Source organism: Megachile rotundata, chromosome 2, assembly GCF_050947335.1.
Source record: "Megachile rotundata isolate GNS110a chromosome 2, iyMegRotu1, whole genome shotgun sequence".
NCBI classification, from domain to species: Eukaryota; Metazoa; Arthropoda; class Insecta; order Hymenoptera; family Megachilidae; genus Megachile; species Megachile rotundata.
In genome coordinates this window covers 20,112,627-20,140,357 of record NC_134984.1, presented here as the reverse complement: position 1 = coordinate 20,140,357, position 27,731 = coordinate 20,112,627, and the positions used below count along the sequence as shown (strand labels likewise).

Sequence of the window (27,731 nt, the reverse complement as noted above, 5' to 3'; positions counted from 1 at the left end):
TCATCCGCGGCGGTTCACCGGAAAAGCATGGACAGGGCCCTTATTTTTCGATCGGCGTGTACGCGCGTGTGCGTATCCCGTTCGCATACGGCCCATCATTTTGCTACGGCGTTGGCCTATTCGCCGGTTCGGCCGAGCTGAGTCACACACAACACACCGGCAGGTCTCTCCCCGTCTCTGGCAGCTCTCCTCCTTTTCCCTTTCCCCTTCGGTTCCTTCGGTCCGTGCTCCCTTCCCCGAGTTCTCCCTTCAAAATCGTCCCTTTCCCCTCGGTGTCCCTCACCTGTGGCTCGTTCCTGCGGCCCCTGCGGCCGCAGGCTGACTCCCCAGGTCGACTGACTGAGCCGACTGTCTCTACGGCTGGCTGGCACGGCGTAGCCACCCAGCCGTTCCAACCAGCCAGCCACCTTCCTTCTCTTTCGCGTGTATCGCCAGGTCGGCTGGAGTTTACCTGGCGTTACCTGCCAGCCTGCAGCCTCAGTTCACTCACGTCACTTCGAGCAACCGGTTCGCGGCCTCCTCCGGGCGCAGCTCCTACGACTTTAAAAGCCTCCTTCTCGAGCCTGCCTCCTTTTTTCCTTTGTACCAGCGTAACCGCCGCGCCGCGAGGTTCTTCTTCCTTACCGAAGCTTCACCGATCTTCTCCTCTTTCCCTCGCGTTACCGACTCCCGCAGTATCTCGGTACTTCTTCTCTTCTTCGATCGCTTCTTTGTTTCTTCGCGCGGCGTTTTCATCCCGAGTCGAGAAAAATAGCCTCGTGGTGACTAGCTGGTTCTCCGCGTATCGTGGAAGAAGGAGAGCCGGCTGAAAAATCATGTTCCGTGCGAGTACGTTCGGGTCCGGTTCGAGGAAGAACTTGAATGTGGTCGCTGAAACTGGACAACAGTGAAATGTTGATGGGACTCGGTCGAGAAGCTGAAGGTATTGCCGGTCAGTGAGAGAAGGGGACGTATCGGAGAAGAGGTCGTTACCAATGGCGATCGGTACACAGCATCGGGCTTGTTCGACAAGCGAGGTATCAGCAACTCTGTTCGCAAGTATCGCGATCGACCGGATAACGCGTGTATTTCGTATATCTGATTTCGAGTTAGAAACGTGTCGCGATGTTCGAGCGGAAATGTCATCGGAGCGTCACGCTCGAAGAAACGTCGATCGAGAACGCTCGCGACTACGACGTCACGCGAAATACGAGTATCCGCGTTTCAGCGGCAAAGACTAGCTTTATGTAACGAATGGGTCAGCACCGGACGACGGTACGTACGTGGATATTTTTCCGCCGAGCCGTTTATTGTTCGAGGACGCAGGTTCCCGCGTGAAATGCCGCGAGACTTTTTGCATCGGTCGCCGGTGAAATCTATTTCCGAGCGCGGTTCGAGAACGCGGTTTCTCTTTCTTGTGTACCCGAGATTTTCATCGGGTCACTGTCCTCCTCGCTACGGTCACCGTTATTCCTCCGGCTCCGTCCTCGCCGACGAAAAACATCGAAGAAAGGATGATTGCGCAACCACCAGCGAAACCCACAGGACCCCTTCGTTCTTTCGCGTGCTATTACGACCCGTGAAATTACCACGCGTGGAATTAGAACGCGTGGAATATCGGTACGCAGAATTATCGGTGTAGAACTTGGGCGCGTAGAATTATCAACAAGTGGAATATCGGCGCGTGGAAGTACAGCGTATGGAAGTTCGGCGCGTAGAATTACGATGCGTGGAGTTACGGCACGTGGAATATCGACGCGTAGAATTACGGCACGTGGACTATCGACGCGTGGAATTACCACGAGAAATTATAATTCGTAGTTAGGTTTGATTGATCGCAAACAACCAATGGCTACTAGATCGATAGTTAATCGGTATTTGCATACCGTCGCGTTAGCTTTCACGCGAGCGTATCCCGGAATGCAAGGAGCGACGATCTATCTATCGATTGATCACCGGGCAAGAATTCACCCACGTAACGACCGAGTTTCTCAAACGGCGAATCTATGTCATGATTTAATAACGGCTTCGAAAGTCGCCGCGGCACGGAGCGCATTCGCGGTTGGTCTCAGGCTTGTTTGGTATTTTATTGTTTCCGATCCTCTCTGCCGGTTTGCCCTTTCTATCGCACGGTTTGGTCACGGTGCAATTCTGTTCTTTCGCCGTCGGTCACGATCGATATCGCTCGATAAGATAAGCTAAAGGGAATTCGGTTTTTCTCGATGTTGACGTTCCAACGGATTACGCGTTGCGCCGTGAAATTAGTTGGAACCCCCGTGGTACGTTCGTACACGAAGGCATTTTGTAAGCATTACGCAATGACCGACGGAAAATCACTAGGAACAAGAAACGCTGTAGTTTGACGAAGGTCAGTACAATGCACGCGGATAACGCGTACAATGCACGCGTGACTACCGCCGGAATATGCACTCTAACGCTTCGCCTGCATATTCCGTGGCCGTTTATTATCGGTGCCTCTGGGTTTTTCCTTTTTTCTTTCTATTCTGAATCACGTACCTTCGATTCGATTCGATCCGTCAATCGGGAAACGTGCAGGAACGTGCGCGGCAAATCGGTAACTCCGCCACGAGCGGAGAGCCGCTGATCGCGACTAGAGAGGAATTCAACGTTTGACCTATTTGAAGCGAACAGAACGATTTAGAGAACGTAGTGTTTCAACTATTGTTCGTGACCATTTTCTTCTCTTTCTACGCATCGTTGCTGAACAAATGTCTTATTAGACTTCCTTGGTATCGGTTGATTGTCTAACGGAAATGGAAACGGTGAATCCGTTCGCGCAATTAGGATTTTTATCCGGGATTAACAAGTACTATTGTATCTTCGAGACTGCTAGGGAAAACGATCTAAGATACTTTAAAGAATTGTCCGCCAAGGAAATAGCGGTATAAGGAAGGAAAGTTCCACTACTTGTACAAACTACTATATACCCTTACATCCTTCTACACATATACCTCGTGATATATTTCTAATTTTTAAACAAAGAGATAATAAGATGGACGAGCAGTCGAAGCTGTCGAAGAATTCAGCTCGATCGAGGGAGACTCGATTCTCTTGGGAACGGGTTGAAAGATAGGGGTACCGAGTGAAACCGACAGTTTTCTACGCGGCTGCGACGTATATAACCAGTTTGAAACTAGCGTATTTATTACAGCTTTTCCTTATTTGTTTGCAGTCACGGGAACTGATCTTCGTTATGAACGACAAAAGCGCGCACGAGGACGCGCTGCAACTATTAGAATCGGCGGAACGATCTTTCCCAATCTAGACAATAAACTACAGGAGCCTCGAATGCAGCGAAGATCGTAAATCTTGACGTATCTGCGTAGCCGCGTGTCGCAGCGAGAACTCGCGAAAAATCGTGGCGTGTCCGTGAAAAATACGCCGTTAACCGTAATCTGCTATGACACACTTAACGTTTCTTCGTTTTCGAGATGATAGCGCTTGTCTCTGACGGCCGAGTCGATAAAGATAAATCCCGGAGATTTGCCGTCCGGTCTCGTACAGCGAAATCGTTCGAACATGGACGTAATTGGCAGTCGTAGGCCAGGACGAACGAAAAGACACCGATCGGGAGACTGTTATTTTCCGCGGCACGTCCGTGTCCCGATGTTCGAGGCAGGCGTGAGAACCGGAATGATAGCATGACCGGAAGAGCGGCTTGAGAAACTGAGGAGAGACTTGCAGATAGTCGTTGAAGAATCGCTAGGGTATATACATGTATATAGCGGCGGCGCACTGAGAAGATTCGAATCGTGAGAACCAGACGGGAAAACACGGCGACCGGGTTCCCTTGCATACCAGACCTCGCCAACTTTATAACAAATCGCTGGAAACCGTTCGCTGATTGAATTAATGCTTGTAAATTAAAACGTGGAACGAACAGGAAAAAGAAATAAGAACGGACAAAAGAGGAATCGTTCAAACATCTAGCGGTATAATCTGTTACTTAACGCCTTGAACGGCGTGGGGATACCGGTGACTGGCACCACCAATTTAATACGATTCAATAACCCGAAGAAATTAACCGAAGAACATTTTCTATTGCGAGTATAGCGGACTCTTGTTATATTGCCATATCTGTACTTCGCTTTTAGACACGTGACGTTTCTATGCACTTTCGCAAGGCACGAGAATTCAAGGGCTAAATGGTTCCAATATCAACAAATTCTACTGCGTTTCAGATCGTTATAGATCCACGCGTTACAGCACTGCAGTTTCGTTATTTCATATATTGCAATTCCACGTGTCGAATATTTCTGTGTAACATTTCCACAGCGCTAAAATTTGATATATCGCTACTTCAATAGCGCTGTAATTCCACTACATATGCGTCGCAATTATTGTAGTCTCACAGCATTGCAATTCCACGCGCTGTATTTTTCCAACACCGTTTCCACGCGCTGCAATCCTACGTGTTGCAATTATAGTTACAATTTCAAGTGTTGAAATTCCACGTGTTATATCACCAGACGTTAGATCGCTACGCATTAGGTCGCTATCGCATCGGATCTTCACGCATGGTATTACAATGGGTATTACAAGAGGCTTCACATTGCATCACCGCTTGTTAAATCACCGTGCGTTATATTGCTCTCACCGACCACCGACCCTTCAATCTACATAGATTGTCGCAATATCAAAAGAGAAACTTGTTAGCTAACTCATTGCATTACCGCTGCTTTCCTTCTTCCATATTCTGGCAATATAACGAGAGTCTTCTCTTAAATTACAAAAATACTTTTCTCGAAAGCTATGTCTTTATCGAGATAAGGAAATAGTGTATCCAATCACATTCAACCGTTTGTTCCTCCACTTTTCTACTCTGCTTTTAATTTCAAATTATGTGTACATTTCATGCTGGCACGGTGACAGTGCGCTGTGTGCGTTACCGTAAAAATTAATTCCCCGAAGAAAAAGCAAAAAAGCGCAGAAAAAGCAGTGGAGGTCCGTGACGGAAAAAAACAAAACCAATCAAAAGTAAATTAAAGACAGGACGATCCGAAGAGAAAATTGTGAAATCCCGGCGGGCGGTTAGAAAATAGAGAGAAGAGAAACGGTGGGAAATGGTTGGGAATCGAAGGACGAGCTCGATGAACGCTCGGAGAACAAATCGTGGCAGCGGTTGGCAGATATGGCGGACGCGGCTTCCGGGAAGGATCGTTGTTCCGTGACGGAAGAGGCAAAGTGGGAGGGAGTAACAGCCGACGATACTTCGACCGTGAATTATCCTCGAGGAATCCGTTTCTTTTCCTCGGTTTCTTGCTCGATGCTATTCGCCGCACACTTTTCTGGCCTGTCTAATTCTCTTCGGGCTGTCACGCTTCGCGGTGGATCGAACACCGAAAACATCGGCGTTACACCGACGAGTTGCATAACCGTAGCGGTCGTCGACCTTAGTTAACGCTCGAAACGCGGATATTTAGTTAACGTTACCGGCGTACATGCGGTTTACATTTCGCGCGAGACGGCCCGCGAACAGGATTTTAATGACCGATAAGCGTGGTCGAGGGGTGAAGTTCGAGCTTGGATTCTGTAAATGGCACTGGAAGAATTCACGGGGGATTTATGAAACGGGCCCGTGGAGCTCCCGTGTCATACACAGCGTCCGGCCGTGCAACGCGATAAGCCCGACGCAGATCGTTCGCCAGGCTGGTTATCGATTTTTAAACATCGAACGTTTATGCAAAGAAGCTGATCGACCGACCGGCTACGGAACCTACTCGAGCATCTGTAGCTACCACTCGAATACCACGGGATCCCGGAAATCGTGCTACGACTACGCGTTTATGTAACCGGTATCGACGCGATACGACCCGAGAATCGGGCTACAGATAACAGATCGTTAAGCTTCGATACGTGGGCCGTACTGACGTCACTGCTGATGAATATTCCGATCATTTTCTTACGTGTCTCTATCCAAATCAAATTTGCTTCACTTTCCAATTCTGTTCTAACTTCATATATCTTTCGACTCTCACATCTAATAACAGCCTTTATATAGTCTTGATATCGTTAGCCTCGGTAATTTTGACAGTCCTGTTAGTCTTAATAGCTCCTAGTCCAAAATGACGCAAAATATCAAGTCCTCTTGAGAGCCTTCCTCGATAAAGTCTTGATAAAAAAGGTTTTCGATAGTCTCCCATAAATGAGTTAGAAAGGATCGTGAATTAATCTGAATAATTCTGGTTAGACTTCTCAGGAAATAAGCGGTAAGCCGGTTGAAATCGTGAATCAGCAATGGCGTCGACTCGTTCCGAGCAGCAAAACGCGTAATGGGACAGGTAAAAACCTCCTCGGTTTTTAGCGATAACATTTATGTCCGTGGTTGATTTTTGCGCGACTGGTGCACGTGGTAAGCAATTGGCCTCGACTTGGCAACAAGCGACGACCTTCTGGCATAGCGGACGAGCACGCTTCTGCACGAACGTGGACGAAAGACGCGTTTGTCGAGCGAAATGTCCACGGAAGAGGGGAGAAGGGGGACATCGCCAACCGGAAATGCAGCTCGTCCGAGCAAAAGAAGAAAGTGTCGGGAGGAAAAGATTGCGACAGTGTCTGCGGATCGATTCGCGACGCGACACCTGTCTCGCACCCTGACCAAGTAAGTGCGTTTCTTTCCTCGCGAGTAAACGTTTAGGGGATTTGAATCCTGTCTTGTCATCCGGTTAGTGGGAACGAGTTTAATAACGCGTTCACGCGGTTTAGGTAAGTTTAGGTCGAATCCTTCTTGTTAGGGAAACTGCATTTTTACCATAAATCAGATCAATGTAAATCGATCATGAGGCACTCAGTAACTGTAGAGCATTATCGACGTACACAATAACAAAGGGATTACAATGCTGACGTTTGATTACCTGTTGCATCACACCTGTTGCTATACTTGAACCACGTGACCGGTGGCCATGAAGAGATTTTCTCGATTGTCCTGGTGCAGGTGGTGTATCGATCGTACGGTCAGTCGATGTCTACCGAAAGCAACTAAACAATACACCACAATAATTCGATACTTCGATGTACACGTGCGCATGAAATCATAGGGGTGACGCACCGCGTTCATAAACATAACGTGTTTTCGTATCTGCGAGCAGGTGTTAGGATGTCGTGGCTTCCGTTAAACCTTGAATGAGAATCGGTAGTTGAAACTTTCATAATTTCAAAGTCGGGCGTTACAAAAAAATGTCCAAATTTTATATTCGTGAATTTAAAAATCCCTCGGTCAAAAGTTCGGGCGTTCAGGTTATCTCCGAAGCCCTAAAACGGTGAATGAGAACCCAGAGTACCCACAGGACGGATAAAGGGAAGCGGGCAGGGGATAGATATCCAATCTTTGCCCGTCGGTATCTAGTTTTCTAGTTCAAAGTTAGGGTTACTTATCGGCGCATGCAGGCAACGCAGAATTTACAAGCGATATCGCCTTCGTGAGCGACAGTTATTCCCGTTCCTTTTTTCCAGGCTGTCACATATGCTGGTATAGCTGTCGGTCCAACTGTTGGCCACTTGTCAAGATACCGCGAACGATTTTCAAAGCACACACCCGGAAGAGGGTTCCAACGGGGTCTCGGAGCGTGGTCGCAGAAAGATGCACGACTCTCCCGAGAGGTCTTTAGCCCCGAAACGAATATTTTCGATCCTCCCTGTCGATAAACCAGCTAGCTGTTTGATCGTGCTTACGTCCTCGCAGGAATCTCCCGATCTCATTGTTCGTGAGCAGCAGGCCAGAAAGCGGTGCTTCCGGTTTCAAGTTGGCTCGTACACGACGGACAGGCCTGGTTGCATCCCGACCAACGTTCAGGTAAACACCTGCGCCATATTTCACGGGTAAAAGGATCAAGGTCGAAAATGAATATACCGTCGCCGGGTGATCCGTTACATCCTTCTTTGATTCCATTGTAACTTTACGATCGCGTGTTTTACAGACACGTTCCTGAACCGATGAAACTGGAGAAGCTCGGCCAAAAGGGATCAAAAGAAACAGGTAAAATTACCTTGCAAAATCTCTTCTCTGCAGCAAATCTAGCTGTAGCCTCGTTCTTTCAGAGACTTTCCTAAGTCCCTAGCCTCTTAAGCTTTCTATACAATTTCTCCACAGAACGCTAGATTCTGAAGCTCTTCCTGAATAAGGTTTGGAGTCACAAGAATGTTGAAATAAAAAAATTTGAGAATTCTAATAAAAATATGAAAATTCTGCAATTTCCTCCTCCAATCTCATCTATTTTCCTAGGAAAGAAAAACTGCATAGCACTTTATACGCACGCAAGGCGTAACTGTTTCTCGACGATATTTTCCGTGCGCAATTTACAATTTAATAACGAAAAAGAAATAAAAGTTTGTAGCAACTAACGACCGGTGCAATTACATTTACAGTCACGGACGACCACGTCGGTATTATCCTCGTCAATGGAAAACTGTCGTGGTACCGGAAACCCGTAGCGCCCCGGGGAACCGGAAGTCGTCGTGGGACCGCTCGGATACTTGAAAATATCGCATACAGCCTTCACGTTCCATGGGAACCACCGGCTTGACACGCACTTAGAAAGATTCCCTGTGTGTTTTCCGCATTGCGTGTAATAACGTCGAGGTCCTGCTTAGAGGTTCACTGTAACGTCATAATTTACTTGCGCGAATCGTGAGAACATGATCTTTTTAGTGGAACCGTTTTCCATTAAACATTCGTGTTTCTATTGTATTATCGATATCGCGTTACACAATCGTGCAGCATTGTTCTTGCTCGTTTGGTAACGTGTTATATGGCCGAACCGCGCAAGGTCACTTTCCTTTTACGAATTATGCTTGAAATGAGTTTTTAATGAGTTCGCGGCGCTTGTTCTTGTCGCGGTTTCTTCTTAAACACGGTGACCTTGCGCAACCTACATTCTTGGCCATGTAGCGGGCGTAGAAGGCGTTCGAAAATTGATTAGTTTTTAGCGATATTTTGTAACGGTGATCTCACGTGAACAGCATGTAGCTAGAAAGCGTTCGATTAACTTTTAGTGATATTTTGTAACGGTGACTTCAGGTGATCAGTATGTTTCTCACGGTTAATACGAGCAATATTTGCAACAATGCGTTACGATGTCATCGTGAGTGATTAGCTTTACCACAAAAGTTAATTGCTGTAACCACATTGACATTCTGTCGATCTGTAATCTACATACCAATTGCGCTTCTTATATAAATATGCCACTTAAACTTATATAAATCGTGAAGAAACAAGGAAATTATTTTTAGACATGAATCCTAGAATGTCTAAACATTTTCCGTTCAGAGAAGCTTTATTTTTGATACAAACAAACAAGTGTGTAGGCGTCGTCGAACAAATATTTATTTGGCAAACGGCATGTAAATAATCGAGCGTATATAAATTTAAATTTTGCACTAAACTTTGAAAGTAAATTAGGTGTGTAGATTTTCCCTAAGCTGAATGCAAGTAGAAAAATAAAAACCGAATAGAAGAGGAATAGTTTGCCTCCAAGTGTATGTACAAGTGTTACTGTTACACAGCGTGTTACCTATTTACCGATCACCGTAGCGTTTTAGTTAGTGCCAGAATATCGATCGTTAATAACAGAAATTAACTATTCAGGAACGCGCCTATCCGCTTCCGAGTACGTGTACAACCTACACGCGATCACGGTTGTGTTATGCCATCGGAGGATGGTTATACCTCTATGATTCATGGAACTTATCTTTATGGTCAGGTGAGTAACGCGTCGGTCCCATAACAATGGGGAAAGGTGGCCAACAGATGAATCCTGCCAGTCTTCTACACAACCATGAACACGCAACGCGTTGTCCCTTTCTCGACAACATTTTGTCACGTATTAAGTTAACGAGTCATTTGCTGGGCCTTTCACCACGATTATGAGCGTCGAAGTCACTCGAAGAACTCTGCGAAGGTTTACACGCACGAACAAAAACACTCGTCTTGGTATAAATTACTCCGCGACAATTTATCAAACAGTATCGCCCTAAAAGACGAGAATAACTCGTGGATCTTGTGTTTAGATTGTGCTCGAAATTAGATTCGCTGGTATTAGTCATTTTAATTTTATCCTTGCGGAGGAAGAATGATCGCCGTTGGTTTAAATGCGACGTGAACGAAACATTTGTCCAGACGAAATGCTCGACGTACACGTATATGTATCTCTAATACGTGTCTCTTTAAGCTTCTAGACGCGGTTTGATTCTCGTCCAGAAGTCGTGGGCGAGCACGGACGTCATTAGAGCTTGCAACTTCCTCGACGATACTCGTCCTTGAACGAGCGAACGATATTTCTGCGAGAACTAGTTGTTCGCGCTTCCGTCAGTGTCAATGCTCAGTGTCATCGTTGCCTCGAAAGTTGTAAAAATAATCGCGAAAAGACGTTGCTGCGAGGGAAGAAAACTCTTCTCAGACTGCTAGTCGATTTTATTCGACGGTTTGTTATATTTCTTGGACGTTGTCTTTGACACTGGAGCTACCGGCGTTGAATGCTTACTTTCAAATCGTAAAAATACTGAAACTTCGACTAAAATACACGACCGTTTATTTCGGCAAAATATGACATTTCACGGAAAACGAAATTTTGTAATATTAAATGTGGAACCTAAGGCCAATTATTTTGTGGCTGGTAGGTCAAGCTCGTCGATTTTATAAGGTCAGGAAATTTGATATATTACGGTAAAAAGGAGCAATGCTTAATTTTAAATAATTTGAATAATATGTAGGTGTTGCAAGGTTCTATTTGTGAGGTTAAATTTCGAAATGATGTAATCTATGTAAATTATTTTAATAGAAATCAATAGTCTTTTTATTGTAGAAATTCTGTGATAATATTAGTATTCAATTTCGTGTTCAGTTATATTAATTTTATACATATTCACTTCAACCGATAATATGTGTAATTCATAAGATACGTATAACGAAATTAATACTAAAAGATTAGAAAATAACATGCAATTAAAATACTTGGAGAATCACTTTGAACATGCAACAGGAAGAACACAAGTACAAGATTATAGTACATGATAATAACTCCCGCGAAATATCTTAATTTTAATCAATTTCAATCAATATTTTCTTTATTCAAAGACTGATTGTAAAACGAGCAAAACTTGTGCGGAGATTTGCGGAAGTAATTACATACAGTAGACTCTCGTTATACTGCCACTGTAAGAGTAGAAAATTCTTCATGTTGCAATACCTGGATAGTTTCCTTCTTTAATATGACATCTTCATGTCCTAAGATAATGACGGAGAGCAATGTAAAGTATAGCGATATAATGCATGGTATGGCGATATAATGCACTGTAACGAATGGCGATGAAAAGTGTAATGATCAGTAGCGGTTCAATATGTAATACTACAACGTGAAACGAACTAACGTATTATAATGAACAACATATAGCCATCTAATGTATAATAACGCAACATGCGGCGATATAACATGTGCTAATAATGACACGAAACTATCTAACTCAAGATTCAACACGTGGCAATACAATGCATGAAAGTGCAGCATATGGAAGTGCAACATGTGGAATTACAACGCATGAACTTGCGATGCATAGTAATGCAACGTCTGGAATTGCGACGTGTAGAATCATAATAAACACATAATAGTCGTGCAGATTTATTGTATATAATATATTATACCATATGTGCCAATATAATATCTATACAATTGTGCGCAAAATTTTAATGCATGGGATTGCAAAGTTTGAAATCGTGGCTCTTGAAATTTGAACGCACGGAATTGCCGCGTGTGGAATTGGAACACATTGAATTACAAGAGTGAATAATATCGTAAATGGCAATATATCAAGAGGAATTGCAATCTGTGAAATTGCAATGCATGGGATTGCAAAGTTTGAATTCGTGGCTCTTGAAATTTGAACGCACGGAATTGCAACGCGTGGAATTGGAACACATGGAATTACAAGAGTGAATAATATCGTAAATGGCAATATATCAAGAGAAATTGCAATGTGTAAAATTGCAATGCATGGGATTGCAAAGATTGAAATCGTGGCTCTTGAAATTTGAACGCACGGAATTGCCACGCGTGGAATTGGAACACATTGAATTACAAGAGTGAAAAATATCGTAAATGGCAATATATCAAGAGAAATTGCAATGTGTAAAATTGCAATGCATGGGATTGCAAAGATTGAAATCGTGGCTCTTGAAATTTGAACGCACAGAATTGCAACGCATGGAATTGGAACACATTGAATTACAAGAGTGAAAAATATCGCAAATGGCAATATAACAAGAGGAATTGCAATCTGTGAAATTGTAATGCACGGAATTCAATATGTAAACTTGTAGTACATATTATTGCAACTTACAAAATTGCAGCACATGAAATTACAACGCGTAGGGAATATAACGCGTGGCAATATAACGCGAGATAACGTGACACGTAACTTTATACCACAGTATCTTTCGTGGATCTATTATAACACTGGTGGAGCGCAGTTGGCTCATGTGAAAGTTCATACAAAGGTGGCAATATAACGAGAATCTGCTGTATTTAGAAAGAAAACGACACTTCAGGAAATACAACGAGTGCGTAATTAGAGGCTACCTGATCTTGGCATCGAATGAGTCTGTGAAATAGACTCCCGGAAACTATTATTTTCATTTTAGTTGCTAATGACCGGCTGCACAATAGCGAAAGCCGCGCTGCCACGTAATCTTCTGGACACGATAATTACTGTTCATTTAATACCGACAACACGATACACCATGAGCTACGGAAGCCATGGGCTAAACGAAAAGAAGAATGTTCGTACGTACGTGGAGAAATTATGTAATCCTAACACGATCGCGTTTCACGAACAGTATATCGAGATAACACGGAACGCGTCGCTACATTATTATTAGCAACGTAAATATTAAAGTATCGAGCATCATCGTTATTTATAGCATGTTGTAGGTTATTCGTAAGAACTACAAATTCGTATCGCATCCACGATGAATTGTACGTACGTGTCCTCAGTCAAGGATGCTCCGCTCGGTCCAATTTCGATGCTCGTGCAGTCGCGGAAATTGTACAGATGTGGATAGAAATGGTTTAATTACATTTTCGAAGGTGGCAAAGATTTAGGTTTGACTGACATTTAGGGTATATGCACGGTAAGATTGTTGACAGTGCAATGGAGATCTCGGGCGATCTTTTCAGTAGTATCAATAAATGTTAGATTATCCAAATCCACAATGTTCCAGATTTTCAAGTTTCCAAATTCCCCAATTCTCCGAATCCCTACATTTCGAATTATCAAATTCCTATGTTCCTGTACTAAAAAATTTCTAAATTCTCAAATAATCAAATCAGCTAAATGTCAAAGCTTGCGTCAGATCATCCGAACTGTCACACAAACGCGTCACGTTTGAACGCTCCGCATACAAAGAACATAGTAAATTTGCAGAAATCAAAGACGCACGAGTATTCCGATACAAGTATTCCATCGTCTAGTCGTTCCACGTCGACGTGCATCTGGACGACGGCCAGGGTCAAAAATAAGCCGAAATTCGATGGATTCGCCGATGATACGCGACCACTTCGCGCCTCCATACTTTCCTCGGCGGCCATCCATATTACTGGAATAACAAAGATTAGAAACCGTGTCATCAAGGATGCTCGCGTGATTTCCCCGAACCGTCTCTATTTCCGCGATGTCGCGTTCATAAAGCAACGATCCCACGCTCATCCCCCTCGATATAAACAGAATTTCGCGCAACGATGACAGGGTGTCTATAAAAAATTGCAGCCTCATTACTCAGACTCCTCTGATGTGACTCACCGAAACCGATTTAATGCAACGATTTTTAGATTACTGTTCAATTCTGCAATATTCAAAGTACAGTGATTATGATTCTAAATCACCTCCATTTTAATGAATTTATTTTCAGTTTCCCCAGTGTTTAGATATCATTATTTTATATAAATTGTGTCTATAGAAATAATATATTGTATAATTTTGACACGGGTATGTATGATCAGTAGAAACACACAAATCAGGTAGCGGAGCATCGTTAGAGTCCATCAACCCTTATGTAATTGAGTACACGAATATCCATCGACTTTAAACATAAATCGGCGTAAAGGTTTTACGATATTTACGCGAGAACATAAAAAAGTTGTTAAAAGTGGGCAGCTGCCTACGCAACGATTAACAAGAGGTCCACAAAACGTGTCCGTGATTGTTCGACAAAATTTTAACCAACTTATCTCGCGTTCCGTGGTTGACGCAACCGTCTAACGGGTCCACGGATGACGACACGATCTCATCCTCCACACGGCTCGTATTTTTAAATGCCGCCTTTTTTCCCGCGGCCAGCCGCGAATCTTCCGCGATCGTCGTCTATAAATCACTCACGGATCCTCTGGCTGCTACCAAAGACACGATACTCACCGAGATAGAGATTCTCTCGGTTTCGAGCACGAGAGAGAGAAAGATAGAACGAAATGTTCAGTGAGAGTTCCCGGATGATAGGTGGGAGAAGAAACGTGGTGAAAAGGGATGGAGGGGTCAAGGAAAAGAGGGAGGGGGGTAAGAGAAGGATAGAGAGCCTTTTGAAACCCCTCGGTGACCAGTTTAGTTCTGCTTGGCATTCGGACCACACGAGAGATCATGTGACAGAGAAGACACTCCTCGGATCCAGGATCTGACAATCGGAACGGCACAGATCGATTGGAGTTCGTCGATCGATCGGAGTCTGAATCGAGGTGTCGACCAATCTCTCTGATCGCAACGTGTTGCTCGGTCACGTGTTCGACGATTACGCGGTGTTCCCGTTCGCATCGAAGGACAGCGCTCGGTAGCTGATCGATGATCCGGTGATCGGATGTTGCTCTCGTTTCGCGACGGCTTATCGAGGATGGCAAGTTTCTTCGGACTCGCGCTGCCGAGTGGATACGTAACGTACACGTGTTACTTCGTCTGAATCAACAAACGCAACGGCGGTGATTCGACGCGCGTTGGAACGAGACGGAAACGAGGAAAACGGTGGCTGGTTCGGGCGTGCGTCTACTCGTGGTGCGCGCTCGCGGCCGTAAATGACACTTGTGAAATCGACGCACACATTTTCACCGCTTCGAGCGAGAGGGTCGTTGACAGCGCACCGTGTACGATAAATATACCGGTACGCGGTGCTGGTGTGTTCCGCCGTTAACTTTCAGGAAGAAGGGCACGCGACTTTACGTACCTATCCGGTGCCAGCACCTGTCGCGCGTCAAACATTTCTCCTTTGTGCCCGCTTTCGAGGAACAACCACGATATTCGAAGGGTCAGCAAAGGCAAATATGAGGTCGACCGTTTGCTGCTACGCGATCTAAGAATACCGCGAGTGGAACGTTGAACCGGGGCTTCCTTTCTTTCCACGTGTCCACACGGACAGATAAATCAAGCAACTTTCTTCGAGGCCTCCGTCGACCAGACAGTTGCCGGTTAAGTATGTCGGGAGACACCACGTCCGACGAGGAGGGATCCCAGGAGGATTCGCAACGATACGACGTCGACGATCTAGAAATCATCAAGACCATAGGTGAGCACCGATCTAACGAACCACCGGCAGAAGCCTTTCACTGGAAACGGGCTTTCTATTCCGTCGCGATTCCACCGTGTTTAGAAACTACACGACCTGTTGAACTCGCGACTTTCACGATCGTATCCCTTTAGGGAGATCGAGGGTTTCCAAAAATTCACTGCTGAGTTTATTTCGATCTACCGAGGTACACTTCTTTTAGAACGAGTGTAGAACAACCTGTCGTCGCTTCTCTCTCGTTTTGGCAGATGTAACCTGTAAATTTGACGATTGTCTACATTTCGAAATTCCCGAAATTCGCATCTCTAATTAACTCACAAAACCATAATACAAGTCAGAACACTTTGAAGGTCTACCTCAATGTATCTAAAATACGATTCATAAGATTTACAAATGAAAAGTCTGTTAACGATCGCCAGCGATGAAAAATTTTATAACACGAACATTTTGTGTGGAACATTTACAATCAGCGCATTACTACTGTTATCAAAACAGATGAATTTTATCTAAATAAATAAAGATCCGCTAGTTTGTTTCTCGGCTTCCACCTATTTATTTCTGCAGTAGATTTATTGGGAAATCATTTTAACAGCGGTTCGATGCGAATTACTCTGGTTTCGATGAGTGGAATAATTGATGTCCCGAAAACAACAAAGTGACAAGCAACGTAACGTCCGCTTGAAAAACGAGGGGAATTAGTCGTTGTCCGTTGAATCATTACAGTTACAGGAAAATATCATGGAATAGACAAACCACCCTCGTAAGCGAGAAAGTGGGCCAACGAAGAACGAGAGGCTACCGGGTGTATATTTAACTGCTCGTTAAGTTCGAGTTACACGGAAGATCAGTAAAGTGCAGGTGTTTCCTCGATGATTTTTCAGAACAGTATATGTTGCTCGACGATGGAATAACAAAAAGAACGATAAACATTCGAGAGATGGCGGACGATATTTTCAGAGCATCCTAATTTCTGAAACTCGATAATACAGAAACAGCATGGCTTCTGGTTATCGCCGGATAATGCGCGATATCACGCAACCAACACGCGCGTAAACACCGCTCGAATAAATCTTCAGGAACATCTATCTTTTATCGTTCCGTTTACGTTAAACCCGAACTCTTAGATTCGATTTAGACTATAAAACAGAACGCGCACGAAGATCGATCAGGACAGATGTGCCGTTTGCTGCCGAGACGTAGAACAAGTTTTGGACCCACACCAAAATCCTCGCGATCATTTGTACCGAGAAACGTCTGGCGCACGAAATTCTAGATTGTCATTTTCGATGCACGATTAATGACTAGGAAAGATTACACCTTTGCGGATTCTCAAATATTCGCATCTTTAAGTTTATTTCAAAATTTTATGTTTTAATTTTTTCAGTTATAAATCTTATAAGCTCAGGTGTTCCAACTTTGGCAAATATTAAAATCTTCAGATCCACTCTTTCCTAATTTTTAAATTTCCAAATCGTCAAGTCCCTAAATCTCTAAATCCCTGAATCTCTAAAGTCCCTAAGTCCACCAATCCCTAAATCCCCAGCTTGTCTCAAATTCCCAAACTCCTCAAATTTCTTCAAGAAAGCTCCTGACACATTGGACCCGTTCGTTTCGCTGTCCATGAAGTGCTATACATAATTCATGACCTTCGAGTGATTCAACGACGCAAATCTTTGGCCGCGAAATATTGAATGTTCCATCATTGACACCTGTTCTCAGCTGTTGACGCCAATTATCGGCGGTCGTTTCAAAGGTTTCGTCTCGTCCCTTATTCGTGTTCTGCCAATTTTTGCCACATCCATTACTTTTCGCAAAATGCTGTCACATTTCGAGCAACACGTGCTCCGGCCAATTTACCGGTTAATTTCAGAACAAGCCACGAACTGTAACACTTGCCATTTCGTTAATTGGTCGTGGTTCGTTTATCGGACCAACTTTAGTCACCAATGTTTATGAAGAAGAAACGGTATGCAGCGATTATACAGTGCATTGATATTGAACTATTCGCTTGAATGATCGATAATACGCATCTAGTTTTTTTGCGCTTTAACCTTGAATATTTTATGCGACGATAATTGCCGATTGTAGGCGCAATTGCGTGCGATTTGTTATTCTAATCGTCCATCTTTTGGTTTGTGGCAAATCTTTGATTCTACAAGCCTTCAGTTCTTATATTTGTGTATTAAATTATTAGGAATATAAATTTTCAAGTGTTTAAATCGTCAAATACTTAAATTTGTGAGCAGTCAAACTGATCTGAGTCATCCATTTTTGTTTGATACGATGAAGTAAAGTAAGGATTATTTTTCAGGTACAGGAACATTCGGAAGAGTCGTGCTATGCAGGCATCAAGGTACGCCAATGGCCCTAAAGATTCTTTCGATGGTGGACGTGATCAGGCTGAAACAAGTGGAACACGTGCGAAATGAGATCACCGTCCTGAAAGAAGTCAAGCATCCCTTTATTGTAAACATGTAAGCAGCGTTTGCTTTCTCCTTTCTCCTCTTCGATTTCTCGAAAATCCACAACATTGTTTCGTTAATTAAGAAAGTCACGGAGTTTATTGGTCGAAGGAAATTCTCGAAAAGAAAGCGTAACTCGATTAGAACGATAGTAGATACTTTCCTGATCTATTGTGAACGATTTACCTCGATCTCGACTAATTACCAATTGATGGATACCTTTCCTCGATAACCGTGTTCCTGATTCTTTCCTCTATAATTATAGAACTTTAACGTAGAAAGGTGAGAAGAGAATTTAAAGAAACATAACTCTCGAAGTTATTTCAAGCAGGGTTCAGTGAACAGCTTTGGGCGATGTGAAGGTATAGCAAACGTAAAAGAGGAAGTCATTTTTTAAGTGGCGGTAAAATAGATAACTAAATTTTTAGATGGCGAGGTGATCAAGTTGCTCAGTTATCAAATTTTTAAATTTTCGAAAGTTAGAATATCCTGAGGGTATTTTTTAACCACGAGTTCTGTTCCAGGCTCTGGAGTGGAAGGGACGAGGCCAGGGTGTACATGTTGCTGGAATTCGTTGCGGGTGGAGAGCTCTTCTCCTATTTAAGAGCAGCTGGCCGATTTTCCGGGCCCACCAGCTGCTTCTACGCGGCCGAAATTGTCTGCGCCTTAGAATACCTCCACAGCAAGCACATCGTCTACAGAGACCTGAAGCCTGAGAACCTTTTGTTAGACAGCCAGGGCCACCTGAAAATCACCGACTTTGGTTTCTCCAAGAAACTCACCGACAGGTAAATCAGCTCAAGCAAAAATAACTCTTCAATACTTTGAATTACAAATCTTCGTTATTGATTTTATCTCCGCCAAATCTAATTTCATCACTTTTACCATATTTTAAAACCGAGTTTCAAATGAATCATGTATGAAACAAATCATGTCCGACTTTCTATGTTTTGAAATTTAATACGCAATAACCTACTAATTATACAGATGAAGGTAATTATTATAAATAATGTTGTAGAACATGGACTCTGTGCGGAACACCCGAGTATTTGGCACCAGAAATAATTCAGAGCAAAGGACACAATAAAGCCGTTGACTGGTGGGCATTGGGCGTACTGATCTACGAAATGTTGGCCGGTTTTCCGCCATTTTTCGACGACAATCCTTTTGGCATCTACGAGAAGATACTGAGTGGAAGGATCGAGTGGCCAAAACACATGGATCCGATCGCCAAGGATCTAATTAAGAAGCTGCTGGTCGCCGACAGAACCAAGAGGCTGGGGAACATGAGGCAGGGGGCTGAGGATGTCAAGAGACACCGTTGGTTCAAATTAGTCGAGTGGACAATGGTAATGTTTCGTTCAATTTTAACTACATGCACGTTTGTCTTAGTGAGTCTCTAGAACTTAACTTCAAAAGTCATTTATTTCATTGAATGTCAAACATGTCTATATCATTGAATTTTTAAATTGTACATTTTGTTGAATTTCAAGTATCATGTATTATAATGAATTTCAAGTATCATGTATTATAATTAATTTTAAATATCGTGTATTATAATGAATTTCAAGTATCATGTGTTATAATGAATTTCAAGTATCGTGTATTATAATGAATTTCAAGTATCATGTATTATAATGAATTTCAAGTATCGTATGTTATAATGCATTTCAAGTATCATGTATTATAATGAATTTCAAGTATCGTATGTTATAATGCATTTCAAGTATCATGTGTTATAATGAATTTCAAGTATCGTATGTTATAATGCATTTCAAGTATCATGTATTATAATGAATTTCAAGTATCATGTATTATAATGAATTTTAAATATCGTGTATTATAATGAATTTCAAGTATCATGTGTTATAATGAATTTCAAGTATCGTGTATTATAATGAATTTCAAGTATCATGTGTTATAATGAATTTCAAGTATCGTATGTTATAATGCATTTCAAGTATCATGTATTATAATGAATTTCAAGTATCATGTATTATAATGAATTTTAAATATCGTGTATTATAATGAATTTCAAGTATCATGTGTTATAATGAATTTCAAGTATCGTGTATTATAATGAATTTCAAGTATCATGTATTATAATGAATTTCAAGTATCATGTGTTATAATGACTTTCAAGTATCATGTGTTATAATGAATTTCAAGTATCGTATGTTATAATGCATTTCAAGTATCATGTGTTATAATGAATTTCAAGTATCGTATGTTATAATGCATTTCAAGTATCATGTATTATAATGAATTTCAAGTATCATGTGTTATAATGAATTTCAAGTATCGTATGTTATAATGCATTTCAAATATCATGTATTATAATGAATTTCAAGTATCATGTGTTATAATGAATTTCAAATATCATGTGTTATAATGAATTTCAAGTATCATGTATTATAACGAATTTCAAGTATCATATGTTATAACGAATTTCAAGTATCATATGTTATAACGAATTTCAAGTATCATGTGTTATAATGAATTTCAAGTATCATGTGTTATAACGAATTTCAAGTATCATATGTTATAATGAATTTCAAGTATTATTTGTTATAATGAATTTCAAGTATCATGTGTTATAATGAATTTCAAGTATCATGTATTATAATGAATTTCAAGTATCATGTATTATAATGAACTTCAAGAACATTCATTTCATTGAATTTTAAAAATGTACGTGTAATTGAACTGCAAAGACGTATATTTAAATGAATTTCAAAGATGTACAATGTGATACCTTGAAAATTTCAAGACACCTTGAAAGTTTATAAAAGCTGAAATGAAATCAGTAAATTTTAAAACAGACAATTTGTGTGAGCAGGTACCTCAAAGAGCTCTAAATCCACCGATACAACCACGAGTGAAGGCACCAGGTGACCCGAGTTGTTTCGACGATTACCCCGAAACGGACTGGCGTTCTCAACCCCCTCTGCCACCGGAACAACTAGCCCTGTTTCAAGATTTTTAAAAGGAAGACATGGTTCAACGATCGTGTCCAGATTCTCGCCGACGTAAACTCGTTTTGAGAAACTTACGTATCCAGATTAGGATAACAAACGATCGTTGAGAGGTTGGTTTCAACAACCACCAGTGTACAGAAACGTGCTTTGAACATCGCCTACTTCTTCCTCTCTTTCTCTCATTTTGTACATAGCTGTCTTTTTGTATTTTGTTGCTCGTTTATTTATTAATACCGATTGCGTAGAATAGTATTTGTTCGTTGTTTTACTGTAAATAGTTAAGCGAAAGCGAAGGATAGAAGGATTTCATCGGATGACGATTGTGATGAAATGTTTGTATGTTCCTTCTCACGTACAAGTGATAAAACGTTGATAGAGACTATTATAATTTTATAAGAAGAAAGCAGAATATAAGGTATTGTTGAATTAAAACGACTTTCATTAACCCACTGTAATTAGCAACGCAGTTGCATATTGGAAGACTGATAATTCATTGAAGCTTTACAAATGTCTACAATATTCCTCTTAGTTTTACACAAAAAACTTAAAAATATATTTCCGTTCTACCCTTTCCGATTGATCGTGCAACGAGACTCCTGCGTACAACGGATCGATGCCATAAATCGCGATAAAATCCTCGTTTCATGAAATTTTCAACAGATCAGTGAATAATTTACACCGGAACTCGACATGCGACACGATCGAGTTTAGATAAAACGCAATGTTTTGCGTAGCGGAGTCAGTCTTCGGTGAACGGAAAGCAAAGAAATTTCAAAAAGAAAACTCGTTCACGATGATCAGAAAAATAGGCAGCAAGAATCAAGAGTTTTTGTATTTCAATACGAACAACGACACGACAATCGCAAAACGATTGATGAGCAAAACTGTTAACGTGAATACGAAATCGATCGTTGATCAATCGACGAAAGAAGAGAATAAAATTGCGACGCCTCGAGATGTTCTGAACGATTTCCTGGAGAGCACGTCTGTACATGGCTTACAGTATTTTGGGAAAATTGATATTAAGGTTGGAGCTGTGGGGAAAGTCTTGTGGACTTGTGCGATGCTTACTGGATTTGTTTGTACGTGGTTTCTTTTGGGGAAGTTTGATACTCTGTGGTGTGAGATTTGGGGAATTCAGAGATTAAGGAGGGCTTGAAATTTCTGGGTCTTCAAATTTTTGGATTTGTGGATTTCTGGATTCTTGGAATTCTAGATTCTTGGATTTCTGGATTTTTGGATTTTCGGATTCTTGGATTTCTGGATCCTTGGAATTCTGGATTCTTGGAATTCTGGATCCTTGGAATTCTGGATTCTTGGAATTTTGGATCCTTGGAATTCTGGATTCTTGGAATTCTGAATTCTTGGATTTTTGGGTTCTTGGATTTCTGGATCCTTGGAATTCTGGATTTTTGGAATTCTGGAGCCTTGGAATTCTGGATTCGTGGAATTCTGGATTCTTGGAATTGGAAATCTTGGAATTCTGGATTCTTGGAATTCTGGATTCTTGGAATTCTGGATTCGTGGAATTCTGGATTCGTGGAATTCTGGATCCTTGGAATTCTGGATCCTTGGAATTCTGGATTCTTGGAATTCTGGATCCTTGGAATTCTGGATTCTTGGAATTCTGGATCCTTGGAATTCTGGATTCGTGGAATTCTGGATTCTTGGAATTGGAAATCTTGGAATTCTGGATCCTTGGAATTGGGAATTTGGAATTCTGGATCCTTGGAATTCTGGATCCTTGGAATTCTGGATTCTTAGAATTCTGGATCCTTGGAATTCTGGATTCTTGGATTTCTGAAGTCTTGAATTTCTGGATTCCTAAGTTCCTAGATCTGTAGATTTCTATATCTCCAAATCTCTAAATTTTTACATTTCTAAGTGCCTACATTTCTAGACACCTAAGCTTCTAAAGCTGATTCCTAAATTTCTAGGACCCTAAGTTTCTAAATTTCTAAGTTCCTAAAGATTCTAAATTCCTCCTGTATTCCCCACTTTCTAAATTATCAATTTCCAAAATTGTGAAACAATCCAATTTATAATTAACATAAGTAGTAATAAATGCAAATTACATCCACAATTATACAACACAGGTCTGAGTCTAATGGTGATGCAATTTCTGACTCGCTACCGGGAAAATCCGACGAATACGTTCATCAAAGATTTCACAGCACCGATATTCAAAGTACCATTTCCGGCAGTAACCATTTGTCCTCTGACGCCGGCGTCCATGAGCAAGCGATTAGCCATTTTGGACAGCACTATTTTGCCCGCGAACATGAGCAGAGAGCTCGCTATGTACTTTTTGAAGTAGGTACACAGAGTAGATAATCGAATAAACACAAAATAATGATAAATATTGATACAGATTTGGTCATCAAATAACGCTTCCTTATGGGTTGGCCATTTTCAACCACACCGAAAAGTTGGAACTGCTCCTGAAGACGAATAAATGGACTATATTGGATTTTTTGAAGATGTTGCATCCCTGCGAGGATATATACGAATCCTGTTGGTGGAACAACGAACGTGTTGATTGTAATAAGTTCATCAAGTTCTCTCACACCTCTTACGGTTTATGCTGCTCTTTTAATTACGTTCTGGAGCAGTACGTGGGACGCGATCAGCAAGTATTTTATTTAACCGAGATCAGAACCGTCGCTGGGGTTTGTGGAGTCTCGAATTATCAAATTCCTAAATTCTCAATATGCTGAATTCTGAAGTTACCGAGTTCTCAAATTACCGAGTTCTCAAGTTACCGAATTCTCATACTACCGAGTTTTCGAGTTACCGAATTCTCATATTACCAAGTTCTCAAGTTACTGAATTCTCAAGTTATCGAGTTCTCAAGTTACCGAGTTCTCAAATTACCGAGTTCTTAAGTTACCGAATTCTCAAATTACCGAATTCTCAAGTTACTGAATTCTCAATCTCCCGAATTCCCAATCTCCCGAATTTCCAACCCCCCGAATTCTCAATCTCCCGAATTTCCAACCCCCCGAATTCTCAATCTCCCGAATTCCTAACCCCCCGAATTCCCAATCTCTCGAATTCCCAATCTCCCGAATTCCCAATCTCCCGAATTCCCAACCCCCCGAATTCCCAACCCCCCGAATTCGCAAGCTCCCGAATTTCCAATCTCCCGAATTCCCAACCCCCCGAATTCTCAAGCTCCCGAATTCCCAATCCCCCGAATTCTCAAGCTCCCGAATTTCCAATCTCCCGAATTCTCAAGCTCCCGAATTCCCAATCTCCCAATTTCCAACCCCCCGAATTCTCAATCTCTCGAATTTCCAACCCCCCGAATTCCCAATCTCCCGAATTTCCAACCCCCCGAATTCCCAACCCCCCCAATTCCCAATCTCCCGAATTCCTAAACCCCCGAATTCCCAATCTCCTGAATTCCCAACCCCCCGAATTCCCAATCTCCCGAATTTCCAACCCCCCGAATTCCCAATCTCCTGAATTCCCAAACCCCCGAATTCCCAATCTCCCGAATTCCCAACCCCCCGAATTCTCAAATTCCCAAATTCCCAATCTCCCGAATTCTCAAATCCCCAATTTCCTAAGTTCTCAAAAACCCCAATGACGGTGCTGTCGATCATTAAACCGATAATGATCAACATCTTCGATAAGTATTGAATTCATTATTCTATATCTAGATCTCAACCAAAAATAATGCCGGTAACTTCAGTTAGTTTTGGTCCATGGAGCGGTTTGAAACTAGTAATAAAGAAGGAAATATTCGCCTTTGATAAGGACGATGATAACAGTACCGTGAATCGTGCTTACGGTGTCGGGGTACGAATTTAAATAATTAAGATACAAACTCTTTTAAACATTTATTCATACATTTTTCTCGACCAGCTGCTTATACATCACAGCATGGACTATCCAGGACTCAATACTAACATATACGCTTTAGAACGTGGACACAATTTAGAGGTAATTATACTAAATTACTGTAATTTACACGTCGATCGTACTATTTATATTAATTCGGACTACTGTATTTTCCGTTCACTTGCTTACTGCTGCATTTTACTTGCTCGGTCCACTTTCAGTCCGCTCGCTCGGACTTTTTCTTTGCTAATATAGCATTTCCAACTATTTTAAACATTTATTTAATGGGACAATATTTAAATATTTTATTTAATCTTTTAAAACACGTCTTTTACTATTCAAGGATGGCAAAGGACTGGTAACAAAATTCATACATTTCCGACGATCATTCGTCTCCACTTGCAACACCTTCATTCACTCCATTCACACTTCAAGAAATTATAATAAACATATAACGGGTCTTACAAATAATATTAAACAAATAAATGCCTACACTATCAAGAAGTTTTGGAAATAGTGAAATTATGCACAGGTCGCCGTAAGACCGATGCTCGTGATGGTTGCCGGAATACACCATCGCAACACGGAGTAAAAATTTGTAGAAATAATGAAAAATAAAAATTATGTGCAGGTCGCCATAAGACCGGTGCTCGTGACGATGGCGCCCGGAATGTACCATCGCAACACAGAGAACGAACTCGTACCCGTGTGCATACCAGACAACCAAAACCCACTGGAATACTTACCGATCTATCGATACTCGAACTGTTACGCAAACTGCAGAATCAAGGCCATGCTACATATCTGCGGGTGCATACCGTTCACCTTTGACTACTTAGCGTCGCACCATTCGGTCAATGTAAATAGGCTACAGCTCAAATTCAACTTCATTCGAACTCCAAATACTTATCCACAATTTTCAGCAATGCGATATAAAGGGATTACGCTGTATACAAGAGAATATGCAACGAATAAGCATCGTGAAAGACACTCGAAACGAAAATTTCACCTGTTCCTGCAGAACACCCTGCAATAACGTGATGTACGAAACTTTACCTAAAGCCATCGTTCAGATGAATGCAGGTGATCAGTCGGAAAAGTGAGTGAATTTCGCGGTGTACGATTTAATATTTCATTCACTGGAAAAAATTTCGTTTGTAGAAATAACGCGTCGGGATCGAACGCCATTTTGAAGGTCTTCATGGACATGCAGACGTTTATGATACTGGAGACGTTGCCTGCCGCCGATGAGATTTATCTTTTGGGTAATTAATTAGAATTGTGGACTCTTGCGTAACGTAAGATTATACTATTTAAACATAATCTAATATAAATAAGTTAACAATGGTCCATTAATGTGGACGATGACATGAGAGTAACGCATGGACATGACCTGTGTCCCTCCGTTAACCTTATGTTATATGTTCATGTAATATGAACTATTATATATTGGAGTAAGTAGATCTAGGAATGTGGGAATTAATTTGATTTATTAGAGTTCTTAATTCTATGAAGTTCTATGTTTCAAAATTTTTTGATTTACAAGGCCTTGGAACCTTGAGTCTTTACATCCACAAATCTCTAGAACACTGAATCTCTCCATATCTCTAGAATCTCCAATTTGTACATTACCAAATGACTAAAGCTTCGAATCTCTATATCCGCAGATCCCTAGAACCTTGAACCACTACGTTGGCAAATTCCCACCTCTCCGAATCCCCATGTCACCAAAATCCTACGGCACGAAATTTTCACGTCCTCAGATCTCCACGTCCCCAAATCCCCACGTCCCCATATCCCTGCGTCCCCAAATCCCCACGTCCCCAAATTTCTACGTCCCCGAATCTCCACGTCCCCGAATCCCCACGCCCCCGAATCTCCACGTCCCCGAATCCCTACATCCCCGAATCCCCACGTCCCCGATTCCCCACGTCCCCAAATCCCCACGTCCTCAAATCCCCACATCCCCGAATCTCCACGTCCCCGAATCCCTACGTCTCCGAATCTCCACGTCCCCAAATCCCTACGTCCCCAAATCCCCACGTCCCCAAATTTCTACGTGCCCGAATCTCCACATCCCCGAATCCCCACGCCCCCGAATCTCCACGTCCCCGAATCCCTACATCCCCGAATCCCCACGTCCCCGATTCCCCACGTCCCCAAATCCCCACGTCCCCGAATCTCCACGTCCCCGAATCCCTACGTCTCCGAATCTCCACGTCCCCAAATCCCCACGTCCCCAAATCCCCACGTCCCCATATCCCTACGTCCCCAAATCCCCACGTCCCCAAATCCCCACGTCCCCAAATTTCTACGTGCCCGAATCTCCACATCCCCGAATCCCCACGCCCCCGAATCTCCACGTCCCCGAATCCCTACATCCCCGAATCCCCACGTCCCCGATTCCCCACGTCCCCAAATCCCCACGTCCCCGAATCTCCACGTCCCCGAATCCCTACATCCCCGAATCCCCACGTCCCCGATTCCCCACGTCCCCAAATCCTCACGTCCCCAATTCCCCGCATCCCCAAATCCCTAAAACCCCAAATCTCTACCTCCCCAAATCTCCACGTCCCCAAATCCCTAAAACCCCAAATCTCCACCTCCTCAAATCTCCACATCCCCAAATCCCCAGATCCACGCAACCACAATTCGAAAAAACGTTCTAACATCACCATCTGTTATTACAGCATCGATTGGCGGAATCTTCAGTCTCTTCCTGGGATGCAGCTTCTTGAGCCTAGTGGAAGTAATTTATTTCTTCGGCTTGTTTTGCCGTGCAATTATCCTCAGTCGTAAAGTTAAAACCGCGTCGTCGAAGGAACACGAAGCACGTAACGATTTAGCAAAAAGACGCGGTTATTGAAATTGTCCAGAAATTCTTTTCGGAGTGAGATATTTGGAGCACAGTGT

General features: G+C 42.3%; 4 protein-coding genes across 6 annotated transcripts; all 4 read left to right on the top strand.

The window, feature by feature from the left end:
• The first annotated feature begins 874 nt into the window (after positions 1-874).
• LOC143264015 (uncharacterized) lies at positions 875-9,477 on the top strand. Of its 3 annotated transcripts, none has more exons than XM_076529163.1 (5): positions 875-1,016; positions 7,453-7,599; positions 7,682-7,792; positions 7,917-7,975; positions 8,365-9,477. In XM_076529163.1, the coding sequence occupies exons 1-4, from the start codon at positions 975-977 to the stop codon at positions 7,926-7,928; spliced, it is 312 nt and encodes a 103-aa protein (XP_076385278.1). In that variant the 5' UTR covers positions 875-974; the 3' UTR covers positions 7,929-7,975; positions 8,365-9,477. The 3 variants fall into 3 exon arrangements, with proteins under 3 accessions (XP_076385278.1, XP_076385276.1, XP_076385277.1); XM_076529161.1 differs by lacking the exon at positions 875-1,016 and adding an exon at positions 1,054-6,705; XM_076529162.1 differs by lacking the exon at positions 875-1,016 and adding an exon at positions 1,055-6,601.
• Positions 9,478-14,613: 5,136 nt separating this feature from the next.
• Positions 14,614-21,404, top strand: Pka-C3 (Protein kinase, cAMP-dependent, catalytic subunit 3). Its single transcript, XM_003706736.3, has 5 exons — positions 14,614-15,532; positions 17,844-18,006; positions 18,519-18,782; positions 19,013-19,343; positions 20,834-21,404. Exons 1-5 carry the CDS (start codon positions 15,442-15,444, stop codon positions 20,978-20,980), a joined length of 996 nt encoding a protein of 331 aa, XP_003706784.1. The 5' UTR covers positions 14,614-15,441; the 3' UTR covers positions 20,981-21,404.
• Positions 21,405-21,526: 122 nt separating this feature from the next.
• On the top strand, positions 21,527-23,689 carry LOC105663652 (sodium channel protein Nach-like). Its single transcript, XM_012294057.2, has 3 exons — positions 21,527-22,054; positions 23,069-23,285; positions 23,344-23,689. The coding sequence occupies exons 1-3, from the start codon at positions 21,694-21,696 to the stop codon at positions 23,687-23,689; spliced, it is 924 nt and encodes a 307-aa protein (XP_012149447.2). The 5' UTR covers positions 21,527-21,693.
• A 723-nt stretch (positions 23,690-24,412) lies between these two features.
• Positions 24,413-27,684, top strand: LOC100882197 (sodium channel protein Nach). The gene is made up of 6 exons (XM_076542292.1): positions 24,413-24,776; positions 24,843-24,920; positions 25,450-25,677; positions 25,742-25,917; positions 25,980-26,083; positions 27,509-27,684. Exons 1-6 carry the CDS (start codon positions 24,654-24,656, stop codon positions 27,682-27,684), a joined length of 885 nt encoding a protein of 294 aa, XP_076398407.1. The 5' UTR covers positions 24,413-24,653.
• Positions 27,685-27,731: the final 47 nt, after the last annotated feature.

Bases quoted from the DNA above. Each gene is read 5' to 3' on its own strand.
- LOC143264015 (XM_076529161.1), top strand. From the start codon at position 7,580: ATGCACGACTCTCCCGAGAG. The intron at 7,600-7,681 runs GTCTTTAGCCCC...ACGTCCTCGCAG, and splicing joins ATGCACGACTCTCCCGAGAG to GAATCTCCCGATCTCATTGT. The intron at 7,793-7,916 runs GTAAACACCTGC...CGTGTTTTACAG, and splicing joins GCATCCCGACCAACGTTCAG to ACACGTTCCTGAACCGATGA.
- Pka-C3 (XM_003706736.3), top strand. From the start codon at position 15,442: ATGTCGGGAGACACCACGTCCGACGAGGAGGGATCCCAGGAGGATTCG. The intron at 15,533-17,843 runs GTGAGCACCGAT...ATTATTTTTCAG, and splicing joins AGAAATCATCAAGACCATAG to GTACAGGAACATTCGGAAGA. The intron at 18,783-19,012 runs GTAAATCAGCTC...ATAATGTTGTAG, and splicing joins TCCAAGAAACTCACCGACAG to AACATGGACTCTGTGCGGAA.
- LOC105663652 (XM_012294057.2), top strand. From the start codon at position 21,694: ATGTTTTGCGTAGCGGAGTCAGTCTTCGGTGAACGGAAAGCAAAGAAA. The intron at 22,055-23,068 runs GTACGTGGTTTC...TATACAACACAG, and splicing joins GATGCTTACTGGATTTGTTT to GTCTGAGTCTAATGGTGATG. The intron at 23,286-23,343 runs GTAGGTACACAG...ATATTGATACAG, and splicing joins CTCGCTATGTACTTTTTGAA to ATTTGGTCATCAAATAACGC.
- LOC100882197 (XM_076542292.1), top strand. From the start codon at position 24,654: ATGCCGGTAACTTCAGTTAGTTTTGGTCCATGGAGCGGTTTGAAACTA. The intron at 24,921-25,449 runs GTAATTATACTA...AATTATGTGCAG, and splicing joins AACGTGGACACAATTTAGAG to GTCGCCATAAGACCGGTGCT. The intron at 26,084-27,508 runs GTAATTAATTAG...CTGTTATTACAG, and splicing joins CGATGAGATTTATCTTTTGG to CATCGATTGGCGGAATCTTC.